We start from the raw sequence: 18,382 nt of genomic DNA, 5'->3' as shown, positions 1-18,382 counted from the left end.
TTTTCATGTAAGGGTGAACAGTACTCTTGTTTTTATTTTGATAAAAAGGGCTTGATTTAGCTCGTCTTTTTGCTCCTAATAATATTTAAAGTATTGGATTACTGAAAGAATTATCAGCAGTAACAGTCAATCTATCAATAAATATAAATTTGGAGAGAACAAAAGTTGTTTATATTAGTTATTAACACCTAATTTGTCATGCTTTCTTTTCAGCGCCCCGTTTAGTGTTTGGAGCTATATACCAGCACCTGGGAGAAACCATGAAGATGATGTGGGATAAAAACCTCCTCATAAACACTGTGCATGTTACTGATGTTGCAAGGTAAGGAATTAACCAGTTTAATTTTGATCCAAGTTTTGCTCATTTTGATCATCTTAGATAAACTAGAATGGTTAGTTTTTTAATATACGTACTGTAATGACAATACACAAGTGTGTTTGGTTTTTAATATACTGTAATCTCTCTCTCTCTCTCTCTCTCTCTCTCCTCTCTCTCTCTCTCTCTCTCTCTCTCTCTCTCTCTCTCTCTCTCTCTCTCAGATTTTAATGTTTAACAAACAAATTATAACCCCTACCCTTGGAAATGGATAGTTTACAAATTAATATTTCACAATGAAAAATAAAAATGTATTGACAATTAACTTGCATAATACCTTTGAGGAGAGTCGTAGCTGGTGTGAGGGAAATTGTTGTTGTTTTAGATTGCCTGGCTCTTGCGGCCAGGCACGGGCTTACACACTTGCAGCCCGTAGGTGTTGGTTGGTGTTTTAGGATTTATATGTGATTTAATCTGCAACTTTTATTTGTTGGTGGTTTGGGATAGGATGTTGGTTAAGGATGATCAGCAACTTCTATATGTAGGTGGTTTTAGATAGGATGTGGGTCAAGGATAACCAGCAGCTTACTTTTCTTATTTTAGAGGGAGGTGAGAGACTGGGAGGGTATCAATATTTTGAAGGAGAATCTCCCTCTGAGATTTTTATGGGAGTTCTCTCTTGAATGGCATTCTCTATCATTAACTGCATCACTTAATTTATGCTTTCTAGAAATTTTTTTCTTTTTCTGTTTTCTTTTACACCATACGTTTAGTTTTGGCAAGGAGCCTACTTAGAATTGACTGCCTTGCCCTTATTTATTGAATGTCATGGACATACAACCTTGCAATGTTGATATAAAATGTTCACTACTCGTCCTGATGAAGCTCTATATTATATGAAATTCTACAGGCTTTGCAACATTCTTAACATCTCAAAAGCCTAGTCCTGTCCGTAGTCTTCTGGTTTACCTGTCGACATACTTGGAGCTTATTTTTGGATATTGCTCACAGACCCATAGACTCATTTTCCTTAGGTCCTGAGTTGTAGCACTCCCATCTCCCTTATTTTGTTCGTCATAAGTTGTCAGGAGTGGTAGAATGACTGTCTGTTGGCGAGTTACATGATGGAGCACTTTTCCTTCTTCCTGGCAAAGGGGAGGATGGGTCTGTCTTATCAAACATTTTTCTTCATGTACCATGTTTGGCATTGCTGATGCCATTTTTCCGTTAGGGAAATACGTTATTGAGTTTTAATGCTAGCTTCTGTTTAAGCCAATACTGACAAAGGCCCTAAAATCTAATACTGTACATCCTTAAAAAGCTGTTGGGAGGTCCTTGGAGTGAGTGACTTTGCTCTTGTGTAGGGCGAGTTTTGTTCTGTGGGACTTCCTCCCATCAACAGGTGTCTCCGTACTTTCAAGGACAAAAGGTTTGTATACATTTAAGAACAAATAAATTTAAAAGTTATTAGATTAAATTTCACACCTTAATCACCCTTCTTAGTCGTAGACCTCGGGACAAAAGTTGCTATTCTGTGACAGACTTGTAGCCTGTACTTCCCTATTGTGCCACTTGTCATCAGCCAACAACCTTGTCTTCAGACCTTATTTTGACCTATTTCTACCCTCACCAGACTCTTAAAAGGTCTGTTGTAAGTTTCAGTGACTTTTCATTACATTTCTACATAAGCTCTCCCCCTATAAGGCGTTAGACGTGAAATGAGTTCTCTCCGCTCTCTTCCATCCCCTTTATCCTGACCCCCAAAAGGGAATTGGTCTGGATTATATCACCTTCTTTCATTATTTCATGGTCCTTCTTACCTTCCTTCCTAGAGGTCTTTGTCCTGACACCTCTTTACTCTGTCAGTGTATAGTACCTCAAACTGTGCACTATAGGCATTACTTAAATGTCTTTGCAGTGTTCTTTCGGACCCTAACTGTTCTTTACCTCTGTTTCTTCTCTCTTTTCTTCAATCCTGCAGTCCAGACACACATTATCTGTTCCACATAAGTAAAATGTTCTTCCTACCTGCCTCCTGCCTTGAATCTTTTGACATAGAATATGCCTCACTGTCTGTCAGTGCTTCCACTGTTTCTGACGTAAAACAATAGTACAGGCCTTGTGTACCCGGAAAAGGTCTTTAATCTCTTTATTAAGGAAACATTTTTATTTACTAGTAGCCTGTCAATATCGCTCTTTCATTTAACTTGCTACCACTCTCTTAATGCTCTCTCTATTCTTGCTTCACGGTGCAACAGGATGTCTCATAGGTAACAGAAATGTCTACCTCTTTTAAAAATTACTCATCAATCACAAGAGGTGTCTCAATTTTCTATTTGCTCTTGATATAGATTTAGTCCATCTAAAATTTATTACTCCATGCAGCAGTTTTCAATGTTACATTCTATACACAGCACAGAGTTCACCTCTACATCTTTCCCATAAAAACCACAGGTATGCTTTCTGTATTGTAATTTTTCCATTGCCTCCTTTCATTCACCATTAGTTTTGTTTTTCTCAAGTTGATGATATAAAGTCCTCTCTTCTCCATTCTACTCTTCCATCTTTTGTAACATTTCTACCCATTCTTTTTTTGGATCATGTTCGAAACAAATTCAATAGATCTACAAACAGTAGCTCCCATTGGCAGCATTTCATGCCCTCCTTTGTAGCTTCTTTGATTAGTATGATGAAAAGCAAAAGATTTTACACTTATCCTTGATGGACCAATGTTTATCCCAGACTCCTCTGATACTCCTACTGCTGCTGGCATTTTGGAAATGCTTATATAAATGTCTCCATACTTTGTTGAATACTTTTTCAAAATCTACAATTGTATGGCATAATTTCTTCCTCATTGTAGTAGTTTCTTGTAACTGCTTTATAAATTCTACTTCTTTTTGCCACCAAGCCACTTGCCAGTTATCAATTTTTTAGAATTTTTGTTAGCCTTTACTTTATTACTGATTTGAACTTTTTCATGTTATGTTCAAGAAGTATTATTCCTCAATATTTCTACTTGGCAGTGCATCCCCTTTACCACCTTTGTTTAACCTTTTTCTATTCTTCTGGTCTTGGTCTGTGGCCAAAATTATGTAATTAATTTAATCTTTTATCTAGTAAGCATTTGTTGTTTCTGGAGCTTTTTCATTTTAATTTTCATAAGGGCCCTTTTATTCTCTTAACTAGTATGGTTTCTACTGACACCTCTGTTTTGCCAACATCCTACAGTTCATCTTTTTGTTCTGCAGCTTCTCAAAATTCATTGAAGGTTATCCATCCAAATAATTACAAAACCCAGGGTAAGTCAGTAGTGTAAAGAACTAAATGGGTGACAAAAATGTTTACCAACTAAACTAGTTACTTTACTCAGTCTTTGGACCTAGTTCAGCTGAAATTCAGTTTTGATTATTTTATCCAAGTTTTGGAATGCGCGAGCTTGAAACTTGAAGCTGTTTTGCTATGGTGTAGTTCATTGGCATATCCTGGGGTTAAACAGAGACTTGTTTCTGGAAATGTTGTTTTTAATAATGTCAAGATTACCCAAAATTTTCAATTTTGCTTCTGTACATGACTCTTCCACTAAAGCTTTTCCCGCTATGCAGGATCGCTTTTACTTCTCTACATGACTGACTATGTTAATGTCAATGAAAATTATGTAACTAAAATATAGATTAGTTTAATTTTACCACATCATCAAAATTCTGCATTAAAGGCTGTGCAAGATGAAAAATTTAAATATTACGATTATATTTTTGGACTGAAATTTTTGTTTTGAAACTGGTTATTTAAAATCTTACTGTGTACACTAATTTATTTCTAATACGTGTTCTGACAAATAGCTGTATAAGGTTTATTTAAAGACGATTGGCTGAAATAATGGCATATAATAGTTTTATTTTTTCTCTCTCTTTCAGGAGTGTGATTTGGTTGTGCCAAAGAGGGAAAACTAGAGAAATCTATAACCTTGTTGATGAAGGCAATACCAGACAGGGAGACATTACTAGCATAGTCTCAAAGATCTTCAACATCAATCATGACTACTGGGGCAACACTTTGTCTTCTGTAGCATCGGTAAGTAACGCATAGAGACTATGAGCTTCGTCACTTTTCACAAGTAACTTTACTGTAGGTGGGAAAGATTCCTTATAATGTAGTGGCCTAGAAAGTCATATTTAGGGAGTATAGATTGACCTATACTGGATGGGACTTAATCAGAACTCATGTCTCATCGTAATCCATAAAGGAAAGATCTGAAGGGAAATTGTGACTTGTGAAATAATGATATCCACAGTTACATCAAAGCATCTTGATTTTAACTATTATATACTGCAATATTTCAATACAGTATTGTGCAAGATTACAACAGTGTGTCAACTAACCATGCTTGGTCTTACATGTGGGTAACCAGAGAATATTAAGTCCAAGCAATTATCTGATTAATATGTAGCTATTTATTTGTTCAGACCCTGAATCAGAAGCATAGTTAAAATCTCTTAATCATCAATGAAAACAAAATTCATTTCTATCATCATTTTGTATCTGAGCCGCAATGGTCAGAAAAGTAGTACCATCTAGGACTGGAATGCAATTTGTCGCCCATTTTAATCCTTTTATTCAGACAATCATGTGGAAGGTTAAGGAAGAGAGGATTTGCTGTTGTTTTTTGATAACCGAGGTTCTTTTAGCCCTTGTTGATAATTGGTAATGTTACTCCATTATGGAAGTATGTTTGTGGTAGCTCGAGTCCAGCTGGTTACCACCCAATTTTTATAATCCATATTACCTAAAGTTTGTGGATGTCTTGGCAAAACGTCTAAATGGGTATACTGAAGGTAATCATCAGTTTCCTAGTTTTGCAGATTGGCTTTCGTAAAGGCTGTGCATCATGTGATGCCCTTCTTACAACCTCCAATGCTCTTGATTCTGGTCAGGAAGTTCATAGGATTGGCCTCAATTTTAGTGCTGTCTTTGACCGTGTTAATCATGATGCCCTTGTTTTTAAACTCAAACAATTGGGTGTGGATGGGTCTATTCTTAGCATCATTATTGATTTTTCAAGTAATAGATTAGTAAGAGTTGTTGATTGGCACCATAGTGAGTAAAGGCATGTGATATCTGGTGTTCATCAGGGTAGTGTTCTTGGCCGATTACTTTTCATACTATATACACACAACGTTTGGGTTGGCCTAGAAAACAAGCTCATTGCATCTGAAGATGATGCTACTCTTTTTGTATCAATTCCATCTCCTGAATGTAGATCTTGCATTTCTGAATCCTATAATAAAGGTCTAGTTAAATTTAGTGGATAGGGGCATACATCAGTGAATAAAGAGGTATTGCATCACAGCACCTCAACGAGTTGGTGAAGGAGTTGCACTCGTAAGCACTAGACAGCGCAGTGGACTGGACATCAGACAGTGCAGTGGGCTGGACACCAAGGTCCATTACAGACAAAAATAATGTAATCACCGACAAGTTAGCAGTGAAGAAACTTATGACTTGTGGGGTTTCCCGTCAATCAACATATTTGCGACTCTCCTCAACAAGAACTTAAGGTGTTCTGTCCTTCAGTATTGGACCCTACAGCAGCTCTAGAGGATGACTTTCAACACCCATGGGACAATGTCAACATCTACGCTTGCTGTTCCACCTGAATCAAAGGGTAATCAAGAGGGTACTGGCTCCCCTAACTCTTAACTTCTCTTCGGCACTGCTACGTATACATGTTTTACCATGTAAGAAAGAGAAGCAACGTACATGTTTACATAATTTTTTTTTTTTTATCCCTAATCAAGCAAAGTAGTTTGTTTTTCATTGGGATTTAAGGCAATATAATGTTTACCAGAGTTATTGAAGCTCCACCCACTATTTGTGTCTGTCAATAAATATCTGATGGACGTCGTAACATCATCTTCATGTGAGGTTTGGGTAGGGTTTTCTTGAGTACTTAGTCAGTGTTCCTCAAGAAGTCATTAGTGAATGATTATCTTTTTTTGTGAGTAAACATAGGGAATTAAAATTCTAACAATTTCCTAATTCTTTTACCCTATTTCACAAATTTTTTTGTGCAAGGGTGATGATAGTGCTTCTGAATTAGTGTTTGAATACCTGCCAGATAGATCAGATGAGGATTGCAGCGATAGTGATGATAGTTACATTATTATTTTTGCTATTAGTATCATATTACAGTATTATTATTATTATTGGTTACAAGTGATTATTGATATACTTGCAACCGAAGGAGTTTTTCAAGCGGTATCCTGGGGTAGGTTGCAGCGCAACAGAGCAGTAATGAAGGGTGTTAAGAGTAACCCTGATTACCTTTTGGCCCAGACCTGCTGATGCTCTTAAGTCGAGGTATTGAGAGAACTATCCCTGTAGGCTGACATACTTTGCCAGCCCCACTTGCAGTGTGCCACAATATGATGAAATCCCTGTCACTTCACAGTTGGAGACAGTCCTGCGTCTCCTCCTAGCAAAAGACTTTTTGCAATGCACGTCATAGGAGATGTCTGAATATCTGAGTAGACCCTCTTTGGATGTGTACTTGGCAAAGTAGGCCATCTTCTGCGATTAGTGTTGTAGAAGGGGTACTTCTCTGGTCAGAGCTTCTACAGCGAACAGCAGATTCTCTTTCATACCTTTGCAGGGAAAAGCTCCTCTCAGTCTCGACATTAAAAGACTATTGCTAAGTCTTTAGACTGAAGGGATTAGATCTTTTTTCCTTATGGGAGTTATTTATGCCCATGAAGAGTTTTGAGTAGTCTTGTCCTCCAAGAGAAATTGAACCACCTTTGTGGGATGTCACCCTCAGCCCACTATCTGGAGGAGTATAAGAAGTCCTTGAATATATTCTCTCTGGGACCTGTGGTTACTACATAGGACAAGCAGCATCTTGTCTAAGATAGCGTTGGCGACGTAAGTTTCGGATGAGAGGTAAGAAGGTCTCGCCGTTTTTCCTGTTTTCTTTTTCCCCTCCCTTTTGGGTGCATTAATCGTACCGTTATTTGCTGGATTGGATTTTGGTGCGGATAAGATTCGGTACCGCCAAGTTTTTCTATACAAGTAGAAAGGAAGTATTTCTGTATCCTCTTTACAAGGTGGGGGATTGACATGAATGGGGGCAACACCATTACTTTTAATTGACCACACTTTTCAGACATCATATCCTTTTAGGATAAAGTTTCTTCATTGACCATCTCAAGCTGGACAGAAACCTAGCCTATAATGATGGGAGGGATATAGTAGTTCTTTTGTATCTCCCCAGGTCAAAGTGTGACATCCCAGGATTATAGCGACTTCTCCCTCCTTAGGATAAGTCTCCTATTGAGGGATGAGCATGTGTATTTGTGTTGGGGCAAATCATAAATATTTAAAGAAATTTTTATTTTCCTAATTATACAAATGAGTTTTACTTCTGCCTCGACCACCCCATCAAGTCCTAAGTGAAGGTCAAAGTGGCTGGTGAGGGGGTGGTACTTCCCCACCAACCCCCAATTACTACCGACACCCCTTTATAGTTTTAACAGCTGAGTTCCAGCTACCGTGAAAACATACTTCGGTTAAAGGAATGAGATTTGTCTAGTTAGGAGAAATTTGTGATTTTGTGAATATAATTGATAGGTATATTCCCTCGCAGAGGTTGAACTATCATATCAAAGACAAAGCTAAGGTCAATAATTGTAACTTATTTGTTTGGAGGAACTGGAGCCTTAAAGGCCTTGGAAAACAAGTAGATCAGATTTGAACTGGTACTTAGAGTGTGTGTGGTTCATCTAGAATTGAATACTTCATTATAAACAACCATTGTGGTACAACTTTAACTGTTGGTTTTGAACCCAAGCAGAGCAATGAGGAATTTGTATACCGGACTAGATTAAATTGTTTCCTCTGTTGTATACACTATACAGTATGTGGTTAAGCCTTTAAAACAAGCTTGTCTAATGTAAATAGTACCATTCTTATACGTCAATCTAATTTTGTGTGTGTGTGTAGACCTTTGATTGCTGAATAACTAACTTAGATTTAGCTAAGATTAGTGATGATGATAAATTCGAACAACACTCGGAAGTAAGCCTGATATTAGAAATAGGACAATTGGATTCCCCCTCCCAAATCTTAATATTAACCAGGTTTCTTCAACTATATATTACTCATTTAGAATTTTAGGTATCATTCTTGATACCAAGTAAAATAGTTTGACTTGCAGGGTTTCCTATACTCACCAAGTCTATGTTCTGCATTGATACAATGGCTCTGAAACAGGAAACAATGTTTCTTTGGTATTTATGTCGTATTGGATTCCCTGTTCTAGCCTTAAACAGGAAAGCCCTGGGTAACCACACAGCATCTAACTAAAATTAGGTTTTTCTTCGTCAAAGCTCCCCGTTTCTATCGTTTTGAAAATTCTTCTCTTGTTTGGTCATCTTAAATTGTTGGACAAACACTTAAGGACTTGTGGATTCCTTGTCCCTCATTCGTTTGAATACTATAGTAATCTATGACACCATCATTAAAATAGCTATTTGTACATGCTATATAATTTTTTTTTCATATTGCTGACCATTCTTTGCATTCTGGTCTTACACACTATACACTAGTTAGGCTATGCAAGTTAATTCTGACAGTTTTGCCTTTTATATTTTTTTAGGCTTGGAATCACATATCTTGGAATTTATATTTTGGCGAAGGCCAAGCTGTGAAATGATCTAAGTAAAGAACTGAATCAGAATTGAAGCAGTTTAAATGTTATTTTGTTGAATAGATTTGACATAGATGTCTCATAGTTTTATTTTTTTTATTTCTTCTATATTACTTTACCATATTAGGCTGGTCTTCCAACTGGGATTACATCTTGTAATTTTGATAATGACAACAGCAGTGAATTATGAAAAAGAGTCAAGTCAGTTGTCTCAGAAAGAATTCTAGAAATACGGTAAAATAGTTTACCAAAAGAGCCAAGTATATTTGGCCTGGTGTTAGAACCTGGGAGACTGTTCAGAGATTAAGAGCAACTGGAGAGAAAGTTACAAGATAGAATAAGGGATGGAGGAATGAAGATAAAGTTTCTCTTGGTTGGATTATATATGAATTTTCCTAGAGTATGGTTGTGAGCTAAGGGTCAACTCAAGTCTAGTCACTTTGATTAAGTTGTGTGTCATCTTATGAGGTCGAACTTTGTGATGTGTAACACTTGTGAAGCACCTTTATTATTACTTCCGAGATATCTTTTTTATATACAGTATTGATTTATAGATATAATTTCCGTAGATGTAATAGAGGTATTATTATTTCTTTTTTCAGAATGATTCTCTCGATTTGGTTAGTGAGATCAACGAAAAACATTTAGCTCCTTGGGCTGCTGTTTGCTCAGCTGGTGGGTTGGATAACACTCCATTAACTCCTTATATAGATCAGGACTCTGTACATCATAAACACCTTCATCTTGACGGGAGTAAGATACGAAAGGAAGGATTTACTTACGCTGTGCCAAAGCCTACTTTAGAGAATCTGTTGGAGGTAAGAAAGAGCAAGCGCCTCTTATTTTGTCCTGTAATATCATCTTCTTAGCATTAAATTGATGTGGTAATTGAGTGTGGATTTATTTTCATCGATTAAACCAAAATACATTAGAGTTTAATAGCCATGTAGCTCTAAAATTTAAGCCATTAAGGATTTGGAATTACAGTAGATACAGTAGTAGTAGTGTTATTTATTCAGAATAAAATTTCTCATGTGAAATTAATCTGGTTAGATAGAATTGCTCGTTTCTCTCGAGTGAAAGAGAAATAATTACATAGAAGATAAAATTGTTGTAATTGGTTGTTAAGACAAAGTCTTTATTCAAAGTTTTGATAATGTTTATTCCTTTCATCTAAGCCTTCAAGAAAGATCTATAATTTTTTTTTTTTGATGCTTGTATAATAAAACTTGGTCTGGTCAAAATATTTATTTTTCATGATACTTTATCGTTCTACATTTTCCAGCAAAGTTATCATGTGTACATACATTATTTCCTAATGGACTGCAGTCATTTAACAAACCTGTGAACTTTTCCAAATAGATAATATTTTAGGTGGGATATGGAAATAAGACCAAGAACAGACTGAAGTCAGACAACCAAAGAAAATAACTAAATAAAAAAAACATTACTTAAGACTAAACATTGATTGGTTTGATGATGACAGCATTTTCTTAAAGCTTCTTGGGTTATCATGGTACAGAAACAATTTTCCGATTCTCCTTTCTAATCATCACTTTAAAAAACTAATTCATTATTTTGAGAATTAGGACTTAGTTTATTTTTAAAGTAATTTCTGCATTGAATAGCCCAATGTTTAGTATTAGCCTACCTCATCTCGTACAAATCATTCAAGGATTGTCAGAGTGTATGGAAGTGTATTCCATTACGACTGTGCCATAAGATTTAGACTCGAATAAGGTGATGGCATTGTTTTCACAATTGTAATTCATGATCTTTAGTAGTAATTCAGATGATTATCGATGCCAGTGTACCAATTGTTTTCCCTGTTGGTATTAAGGGGGGAAGGAAAGTTCAAGTTTTAACACTGAAGGGGAAAATGTAGTTGGATTACTGTAGTTGTTTAAAACAAATGCTCAATATACTATACTTTTCAGTTCAAGTTGCATTGGTCCAGTAACATTGTAATGTCAGCTGTAATTTGCTTATTTTCCATTTTCTACAGCTTTTTTTTTTTTACTTTTCTACAATACTTCATCTGTAAAAGCTAAAAATTGTACTTGAAATTATAAAAGCTAAACCATTCTTATAGAGGTTCTGTCTGTCAGTGTAAGTGACATGCAATGCAGCAACAGTACTCTAAATTTTCAAACTTATCAAAACCTACTATTGTTAGTTTTTGTGTGGGTGGACAAAAACAATCTTCCAAGAAAAGAATTCAATTTCTTTTTGGTGGTAGCCTATAAAATATTACAATTACCTTTCCAGGTCCTGAAGGAGTTCGCATCAATGAAGATCTTTCCTGCGAATGCTCTTCCAGCCCATTAGTCAAGGAAGTCCATTGTTCTTTTTAGGTATGTATCAAGTGTGCATTTTTTTTTTTTTCTGCATTATATCAGTATAACATGTTCTACTTTTAAGCATTGATAGAAAAGATAACGTTATCAGCGAACCTATTTCATTGTAAAATTTTATCATCATTGTATTTGATTGTGTTGAATAATCTCAAAATTTTGAGTGAAGATTAAATTTAGTCAATTGAATTTTCACATATTTAAACTACAGTACAGTATTACAAATTTAAAAGAACTCTATGGATTGAAGGTGAAATTAGTTTGTTATATATATATGTCTAATTTAAAGTGAAATTCGAATGAACAATCTGTGATGATCTTGTGTACTCAACATAGTAAATGCTTAGATTAGTAGTGCTCGACTGTTTTGATTCCTCAAGGTTGGGTGTGAAAGTGGGGAGGCCTGTTGTCGATCTTTGGACTCATTTCATCTTGATTGCAACATAAGACGAATGACATCTTACCTTTTTAACTTCCAATTTAGAATAAAAATGGTATTATATAGATGGGTTGTAATTTTTGTATAATTTGTCATACTAAATTACCCATTTGTATAATCCAATCAAGTTGATTAATAAAAATATAATTACTATCAATAGATAAAACTTGAACCTGCATGTGTTTCCTAATTCTGATTTTTTCTTTAGGATTTAGATAGTACAGACCCTTGTAAAGACTGCCAGAATTTTAAGTCTCCTACATAAGGTTCTAAGGCAGACATCCAGAATAAGCTAAATAAGACTCCTGTACATTGGAGAAAACTCGAGTCTTGAAAATTATTTTTTTTTTTTCCAGGGAAAAGTACAGTACAGTGACCACTTAACAGGTGTTTAATTATGGGTACTCACAGCATCTTGTTAGCCACTATTACATTTGATCTTTTATTTGGCAACCATCTTATTGTAGAGAATTTGTATGATGACCAGAACCATACTCACAGAATAGTTATAAGGGCCTCGTACGATTTTTGTATTTATCCAATTACAGATTTGTTTTTTCCAGATGACTGACAGGGAGAGAAACACTTGATATGCTGCTCAGCCTTTCGTGAAATATTGTCGAGATATTCTCGTTCGATAGTAATCATATTACGTAGTCGATACAAACCATGGTGTGATGGAAAGCCGAGCAGTTGAAAAAAGGTGCATTGTCAGTGCCTAATGATACTAGGCTGACTGTTTTGCCTTTGGCTTCAGTCTTCTTCATTTTTAAAGTGCTGCCTTCTATTGCCTTGTACTATCAAAAAATTTCTGTGGTCACGAACGCTAGTGTGAGCAACCGTACATCGTACATTAGAAAGAAGTTGCTTTGGTGTCTTGAGTTATTCATATAGAAGAAAAGATTTCCTTCTGATAACTTTGATAAAACCTTTTCTTTCAGGGGAGATATTTAATCTCATCAGTGGGATTTGTGAACATTCTTTTCTTTTGATTTTTTCTTCCTTTATAAATCTGCAGTAAATTGACATTGTAGATATGTCATGTAGGGTTACTTGTTTCTCAAGATTAAATGTTGCCAACATATTAGTTGTATTTTTTTGGTGAAGAGAAGTATTTATGTACTTTGGCTCGGTTTCACTTTGTAATTTTTTTGCTGGATATATGTTTTTCTAATGCACTGTATATTTTGCTTGTAGTCCATTTCCCCATATTATAGTGTTAAACTTTGCCTTTCAAATAAAAGTTGGCATTATGGTGCATTCATCAGTGCAGATAGAGGAATAACCTGAAGAAAATAGTTTACTAGTATTCAGCCTAAAATTTTTGAAATGCTTACGGGTGGGGAATGGGGGGTGGAAGAGGAAAAACTGGCTTATTTAATGTTTTATTATTGGAATTAGGTCTGTGAAGGCAAACAGATGTTTGTAATTCTGTTGATTGTGGTGGAGAGCTACTTTACAAGGTGGAAATTTTGAAGATTATATAGTTGTGGATTTATTGATGTGTTTCATAACTTCTGTGTATCGAGTCCTAATTTAAAACCCAGATTTGAATGGTTAATGTTTTTGTGTAAAAATTGGTCTTTTCCAAATGATGGTGGAATAGCTTGGGTTTGTTTAATATACACAGCGGTTCCCAGACATAGTCTGTAATGCATGAGTGATTTTGAAAATTTCTTAGTGTTGAGAATCATTTTAAAATGTTACTAACTAAAGAATGTATTCATTCTTATTTGAATTTTGGTTTTATGATTGTAAACTTATGATTGTGATTCAAGATCTCAATTTTGAAGGAAGATCTATAATGATGTTCTATTGTGTTTAGTGTTTTGTTGGTTTGCTGTGCTGTACATCACCTACATATGGCTAGTAATAACTTTTTATAGGTTAAGGAAATTTAGAAAGATTTTGACAATCGAACTAAGACAAAGCTTCTAGCAAATATTTCCAACTAAATCAATGACTTGTAGAGACGAGACGAAGTGGTGATTTTGCAGTGCGTCAAAAGCTCATAAGATATGAATATTGTCGTTATTTTTTATTCATATTTTTTAAGAACAGCCTGTGTGAATTCATACTATACATATTTTGTAGTAAGATTGAAATTAACCTTCTCAGAACTAGAAAGTAAAATTTTGCTATATTTCTGCGTCGGGAAGTTGCAACCGGGGAATAAAAACTTCCTATTTACAAATTTTATCAAGTACTATATAAATTCCAGACTTTTCAGGAAAGGCTAATGTCTCCAGCAGTTCATTGCCTTTTGAGCCAATTCATCTTTTTAAAGTATCCGAGGTGTTTATCTAAATTGACATACGGTTAAGGTTCCGGCCAATAGAAAGACGAAGGTCCAAAAGTTTTCAATCTTTGTACAAACAATTATGGAATTGTTAGAAGTAGACTATGTTTAAATTCATGGACAACTGGGACCAGTCTCAAAATCAAAACCGCAGAAAATGTGATGTTAGCATTTTCTTTAATAAGCACACAATACTTTCATGCAAATGTAATGTAAATATTATAACTTTTACAAATAAGAACTCAACAAATATGTATACCAACAACAGAGCTTTGATAGATTATGGTCTTTGATAGGGAGGGGTTATATTACCTCATTATTTCCCTGTAAAATTATTGCTACTATACCAGATTAAGGCTGTGTATTCCTCCACTTCTGATGCACATCTTACCACTGAAAAATTGTTAGGAAATTCATCCTGGTATTGTTGCTGTATATAATTAAATGTTTAGCAACAAAGAACCATGATCGTATATTTATATATACTCTAGCAATTTTTGTCCAATAACTTAAAATTATAGGTTGCTGTTTATTGTTATCATTTCATGTTGTTAGATGGCTATGAATTATTTATACTATCTTAATTAGTGACATCATAAACAGAATTTTCCAAGCAGCCATCGAAGAGGGACTGGAATTTGCATCTGTATTTTTTTCTGTCTCATTGCTTCTTAAATGTTGATTGGCTTCCATACCACAGGTTTTCTTTCAGTGGAGTATTAACTGTTAACGACACGACATATCTATGTAATACTGTACTTGTTACAAAGTGTAGTGATGAAGTACCGTAACCTGAAGGCTGTGTAACGTTAGTGCCCTTAGAAGTATCATTCTAAGTGTGGCACTAATGATATTTTAGTAGTTATCTATTGAAATTAAAAATTTATATAGTTTACAGTTTGGTTTGGCTTAACAGTTTTAACAGCAGAAAGGTTAGGTATTTTATGACAATTTTCAGATGTTTTTGACTGAAATTCTCTTGATTAATGTTTTCATTTATTGACTTATTTCATTCCAGCATTAAAAGTTGTTGCTAGCAATATTGTTTGGAGACATTGTGATAACTTGTGCCATAGGTGATATCAACATTCCTGTATCGTGATAATATATATGTGCCTTTGTGCTGTAGTAACGTTGATTCCAACTGTTGGCTTACCCTTTAAAAAGACATGGGAGGTATATAAGAAAGAAGAAGGGCTTATGTGTTTTCATGTACTTAAATTATACACTTTTTTTTTTTTCATACCTCACTCAAAAACTAAAGTTTGTTTTCCCACACATGAAGTTGTATACATGTATAACTACAATTAAAGTGGTTTATTCAAGGATTTGTATGTTCTTTTCATCTGTTATTGAATATTGATAGAAATAAATATTACTTATAGGGCTTAGAGATTAAGGTCAAAGTCCTTTAATAGGAATATGATATCAGAGAAGCTGGGATGTCTGTTCATCTTTTATCAAGGTAGTGAGTAGTAACTGACAATCGGAGGCAGAGCCCTGCCGGTTCACCAGGTATGGTAACCTTCACTTTGACTTTGGCTGCAGTTGAGTACACATACTGTACTGTGCTGAACCTTTAAATCTGGCTACTTTAATCTTTTGCTATTTCTTTCAGATTGAATAAATGTTATTTGTTCCAACACAGAGTACTTACCTCGAACTACTTTCTTAGGAGTATCTGGGATCTCCTCCCAACCGACCAGAATTTTATGTAGTTTACCCTACTCCCGTTTTCTATGTGGGGTAACCTCTGGCGGAGTGATACGCGCCATGAGGTGACCCGGGGTCAGAGAGCATGCTTCCTCAGGTCTCGAGCTCCAGTAAGTTTTCTGGTCGCGTCGCGATAACATCTCGACGCTCTCTCCTTACCCAGTGCGACCCTTTGTGTCTCACGCGGTCCCCACGTGGTCCCATTGTGTTCACTCCATACTCTTTCCTACCCTTTCCCTCTGTGTTCGTCGTGTAGGGCAGCTTAGGTTCCCCTACTGCCACGTGCCCGGAGTGCGAGTCCTGGAACGAGGTGCAGTGGGTGCGCTACGGCACCAAGAAGAAGAAGGCGTCCAAGAGGTCACCTAGGAAGCCGAGCCTCTCCTCGCCGCTTGCTTCTCCCGATGCCTCGTCGGATAGAGCTTCTCAGCCACCTTCCCCTACCCAGAGTAGGGGACGAGGTAAGTCAGTTGCGGGGAAGAGGCCCAATGCTCTTCCCCAGGAGCCTGAGATTTCTGCTAGTGGGGATGTTTGTCGGTTCAGGCAAGTGGGGGGCCTGAGGGAGGGACGGGAGTGTGTTCGTAGGACGGAGTCCTGGTGCCAGCGGGGCCCGTCTCTTCCGATGATCCTATGTGGGGAAAGGCTGCTGCAGCCTTCTCCCCCGCTTCATGGGCCTGTATTTCAGGTACGTCTGCAGCTGGGGGAGACGCCTAGAAGGAGGACTCACCATCATCGGATCCCCTCGCATGGGCGCCGCCAAGGACGCCCTTCAGGTCGCCCATTAGACTGGAGGAAGAGTTCGAGGCGTGGCTCCTCAGCAAGAAGTTACCACGCTCTCCCCCAGCGCCTTCAGCAACGCTCCCTCCCATCTTCCTGGAGCCTTCGTCATCTATGGACCGACACGAGGAACCACCAGCGACGCGGGACGACTCTGACCCTTCGGTGCGGTCCTACAAATCTTCGGGCTCCTCTTTCGAGTCATACTCTTTCTCCTCGGAGGATGGAGCGCCGAGGTACCAGTAGAGGAGGCGAGAGAGGTCCCGTTCCCGTTCCAGATCTCGCCACGCCAGGAGGCACGCTAGATTCCCCAGAAGGAGGCACAGAAGAAGCCGTTCCCCTAGGGAGGAATGGATGCGTGTCGCCATCCCACGCAGCCACCTCCTGGGAGCTTCAGCAGTTCCGGGTACCTCTGGCGGGCTCCCAAGGGCTCGTTCTCCCGCTCCAAAGTACGTCCCCTACAGCCGGTCCGAACTTCGGAGAGAATCCGGCAGACAGGCATAAGGCCGCGAAGGTTCCGACTCCCTCCGCCCAGCGGAGGGAGTTGCCCCTTCAGTCTGGCAGCCATGTCCCAGCCTCCAAGACTTCGACAAGCCAGCCAGAACGTGAAAGACAACCACTAGCCACGAGGAAGCCCGCAGCAGCTTGGTCCTCCGTGGGGAGAACCTTCTCAGGCAGAGGAGCATCCGACGGAAGGCCTAGGAGATAGTGCGGAAGGCTCCGCGTACGGAAAAGTACTAGCCCTCATCAGACGCCACCACAGACTAGACGAACCGAAGCCAGCGACGGATGAGGACTGGCTCTCGGGCCTCAGCAGGTTGATAGATACCCCCATGCAGCAGAGGCCCTCACTGGCTGGCTCCTTAGACCTCCTTCGCCATCCTCGCGGTACGTCTCCTCCAGCAGACCCGATCATCGACGGAAGTCTTCGCACCAGGTCTCGGTCAACAGGCATAAGCCCGCGAAGGTTCCGACCTCACCCGCCCAGCGGAGAGAGTCGCCCCTTCGGACTGGCAGCCTTGTCCCGGCCTCCGGTTCTTCGATGACCCGCCCTGAACGAAGGAACCAACCAGCCAGCAAGGGGAAGCCCGCAGCTCCATGGATCTCCGCAGGGGCTCTATCCGTCCAGCGGAGGCAGCCGCTGGCTCGACTCGGCAGCATGGCATCCATACCTGGTACCACGACAGCTCCATTCAGGCTTCGTGGTCAACCGCTGGTATGCCAGGGTACTCACACCCCACGGATTCCCCGGGAGGAGGTAGACCCATGACGGCTACCTCCGTCCCGGTGGCTCCATCCGTGATGGAGCCAGCCGCTCTATCGTCCCGGCCAGCCCCATCCAAGCATCGGAGGCGGCCGCTGACACACCCATGATGGCTACCTCCGTCCCGGCGGCTCCATTCGTGATGGAGCCAGTCGCACCATCGTCCCGGCCAGCCCCATCTAAGCATCGGAGGCGGCCGCTGACATGGCAGGGTACTTACACCCCACGGATTTCCCCGGGAGGGGGTAGACCCGTGACGGCTACCCCCGTCCCGACGGCTCCATCCGTGACGGAGGCAAAGTGGCTTTCCACCGGCTCTTGCCGCTCCAGTGCCTGCCTCAGTGGCCACTGGAGAGTTCCCCCACATCTTTGCCCAGTGTCTCTTCGGCTCCGTCCCCCTGTCGGATGTAGACGTTGGCACACGTAATCTTTACCTCGCCTTGCCCCCCGTAGAGGAGCTTCGACTTCACAGTTAGCCTTCAGACCGTCCTACTCGGGCTCCAGGAGAGGGCGTTCAGG

At 38.8% G+C, this 18,382-nt stretch overlaps 1 protein-coding gene across 2 annotated transcripts in view; it reads left to right on the top strand.

Annotated features, from left to right (window-relative positions):
* The window catches only part of LOC137628885 (uncharacterized), a 28,378-nt gene extending 12,940 nt beyond the window's left edge, over positions 1–15,438 (top strand). Inside the window, exons 6-10 of one of the 2 annotated variants that reach the window (XM_068360139.1) lie at positions 214–322; positions 4,234–4,390; positions 9,623–9,838; positions 11,289–11,374; positions 12,377–15,438. In XM_068360139.1, the coding sequence (XP_068216240.1) occupies positions 214–322; positions 4,234–4,390; positions 9,623–9,838; positions 11,289–11,348 (542 nt within the window). In that variant the 3' untranslated portion in view covers positions 11,349–11,374; positions 12,377–15,438. Of the gene's footprint in view, positions 1–213; positions 323–4,233; positions 4,391–9,622; positions 9,839–11,288; positions 11,375–12,361 lie in introns of both variants that reach the window. The other variant, XM_068360140.1, reaches the window with a different exon arrangement.
* The last annotated feature ends 2,944 nt before the right edge of the window (positions 15,439–18,382 follow it).

The sequence above is a fragment of the Palaemon carinicauda genome, chromosome 36 (assembly GCF_036898095.1).
Source record: "Palaemon carinicauda isolate YSFRI2023 chromosome 36, ASM3689809v2, whole genome shotgun sequence".
Taxonomy (NCBI): Eukaryota; Metazoa; Arthropoda; class Malacostraca; order Decapoda; family Palaemonidae; genus Palaemon; species Palaemon carinicauda.
The sequence above is the reverse complement of the archived record's forward strand: the minus strand, read 5'-3'. Positions and strand labels throughout refer to the sequence as shown.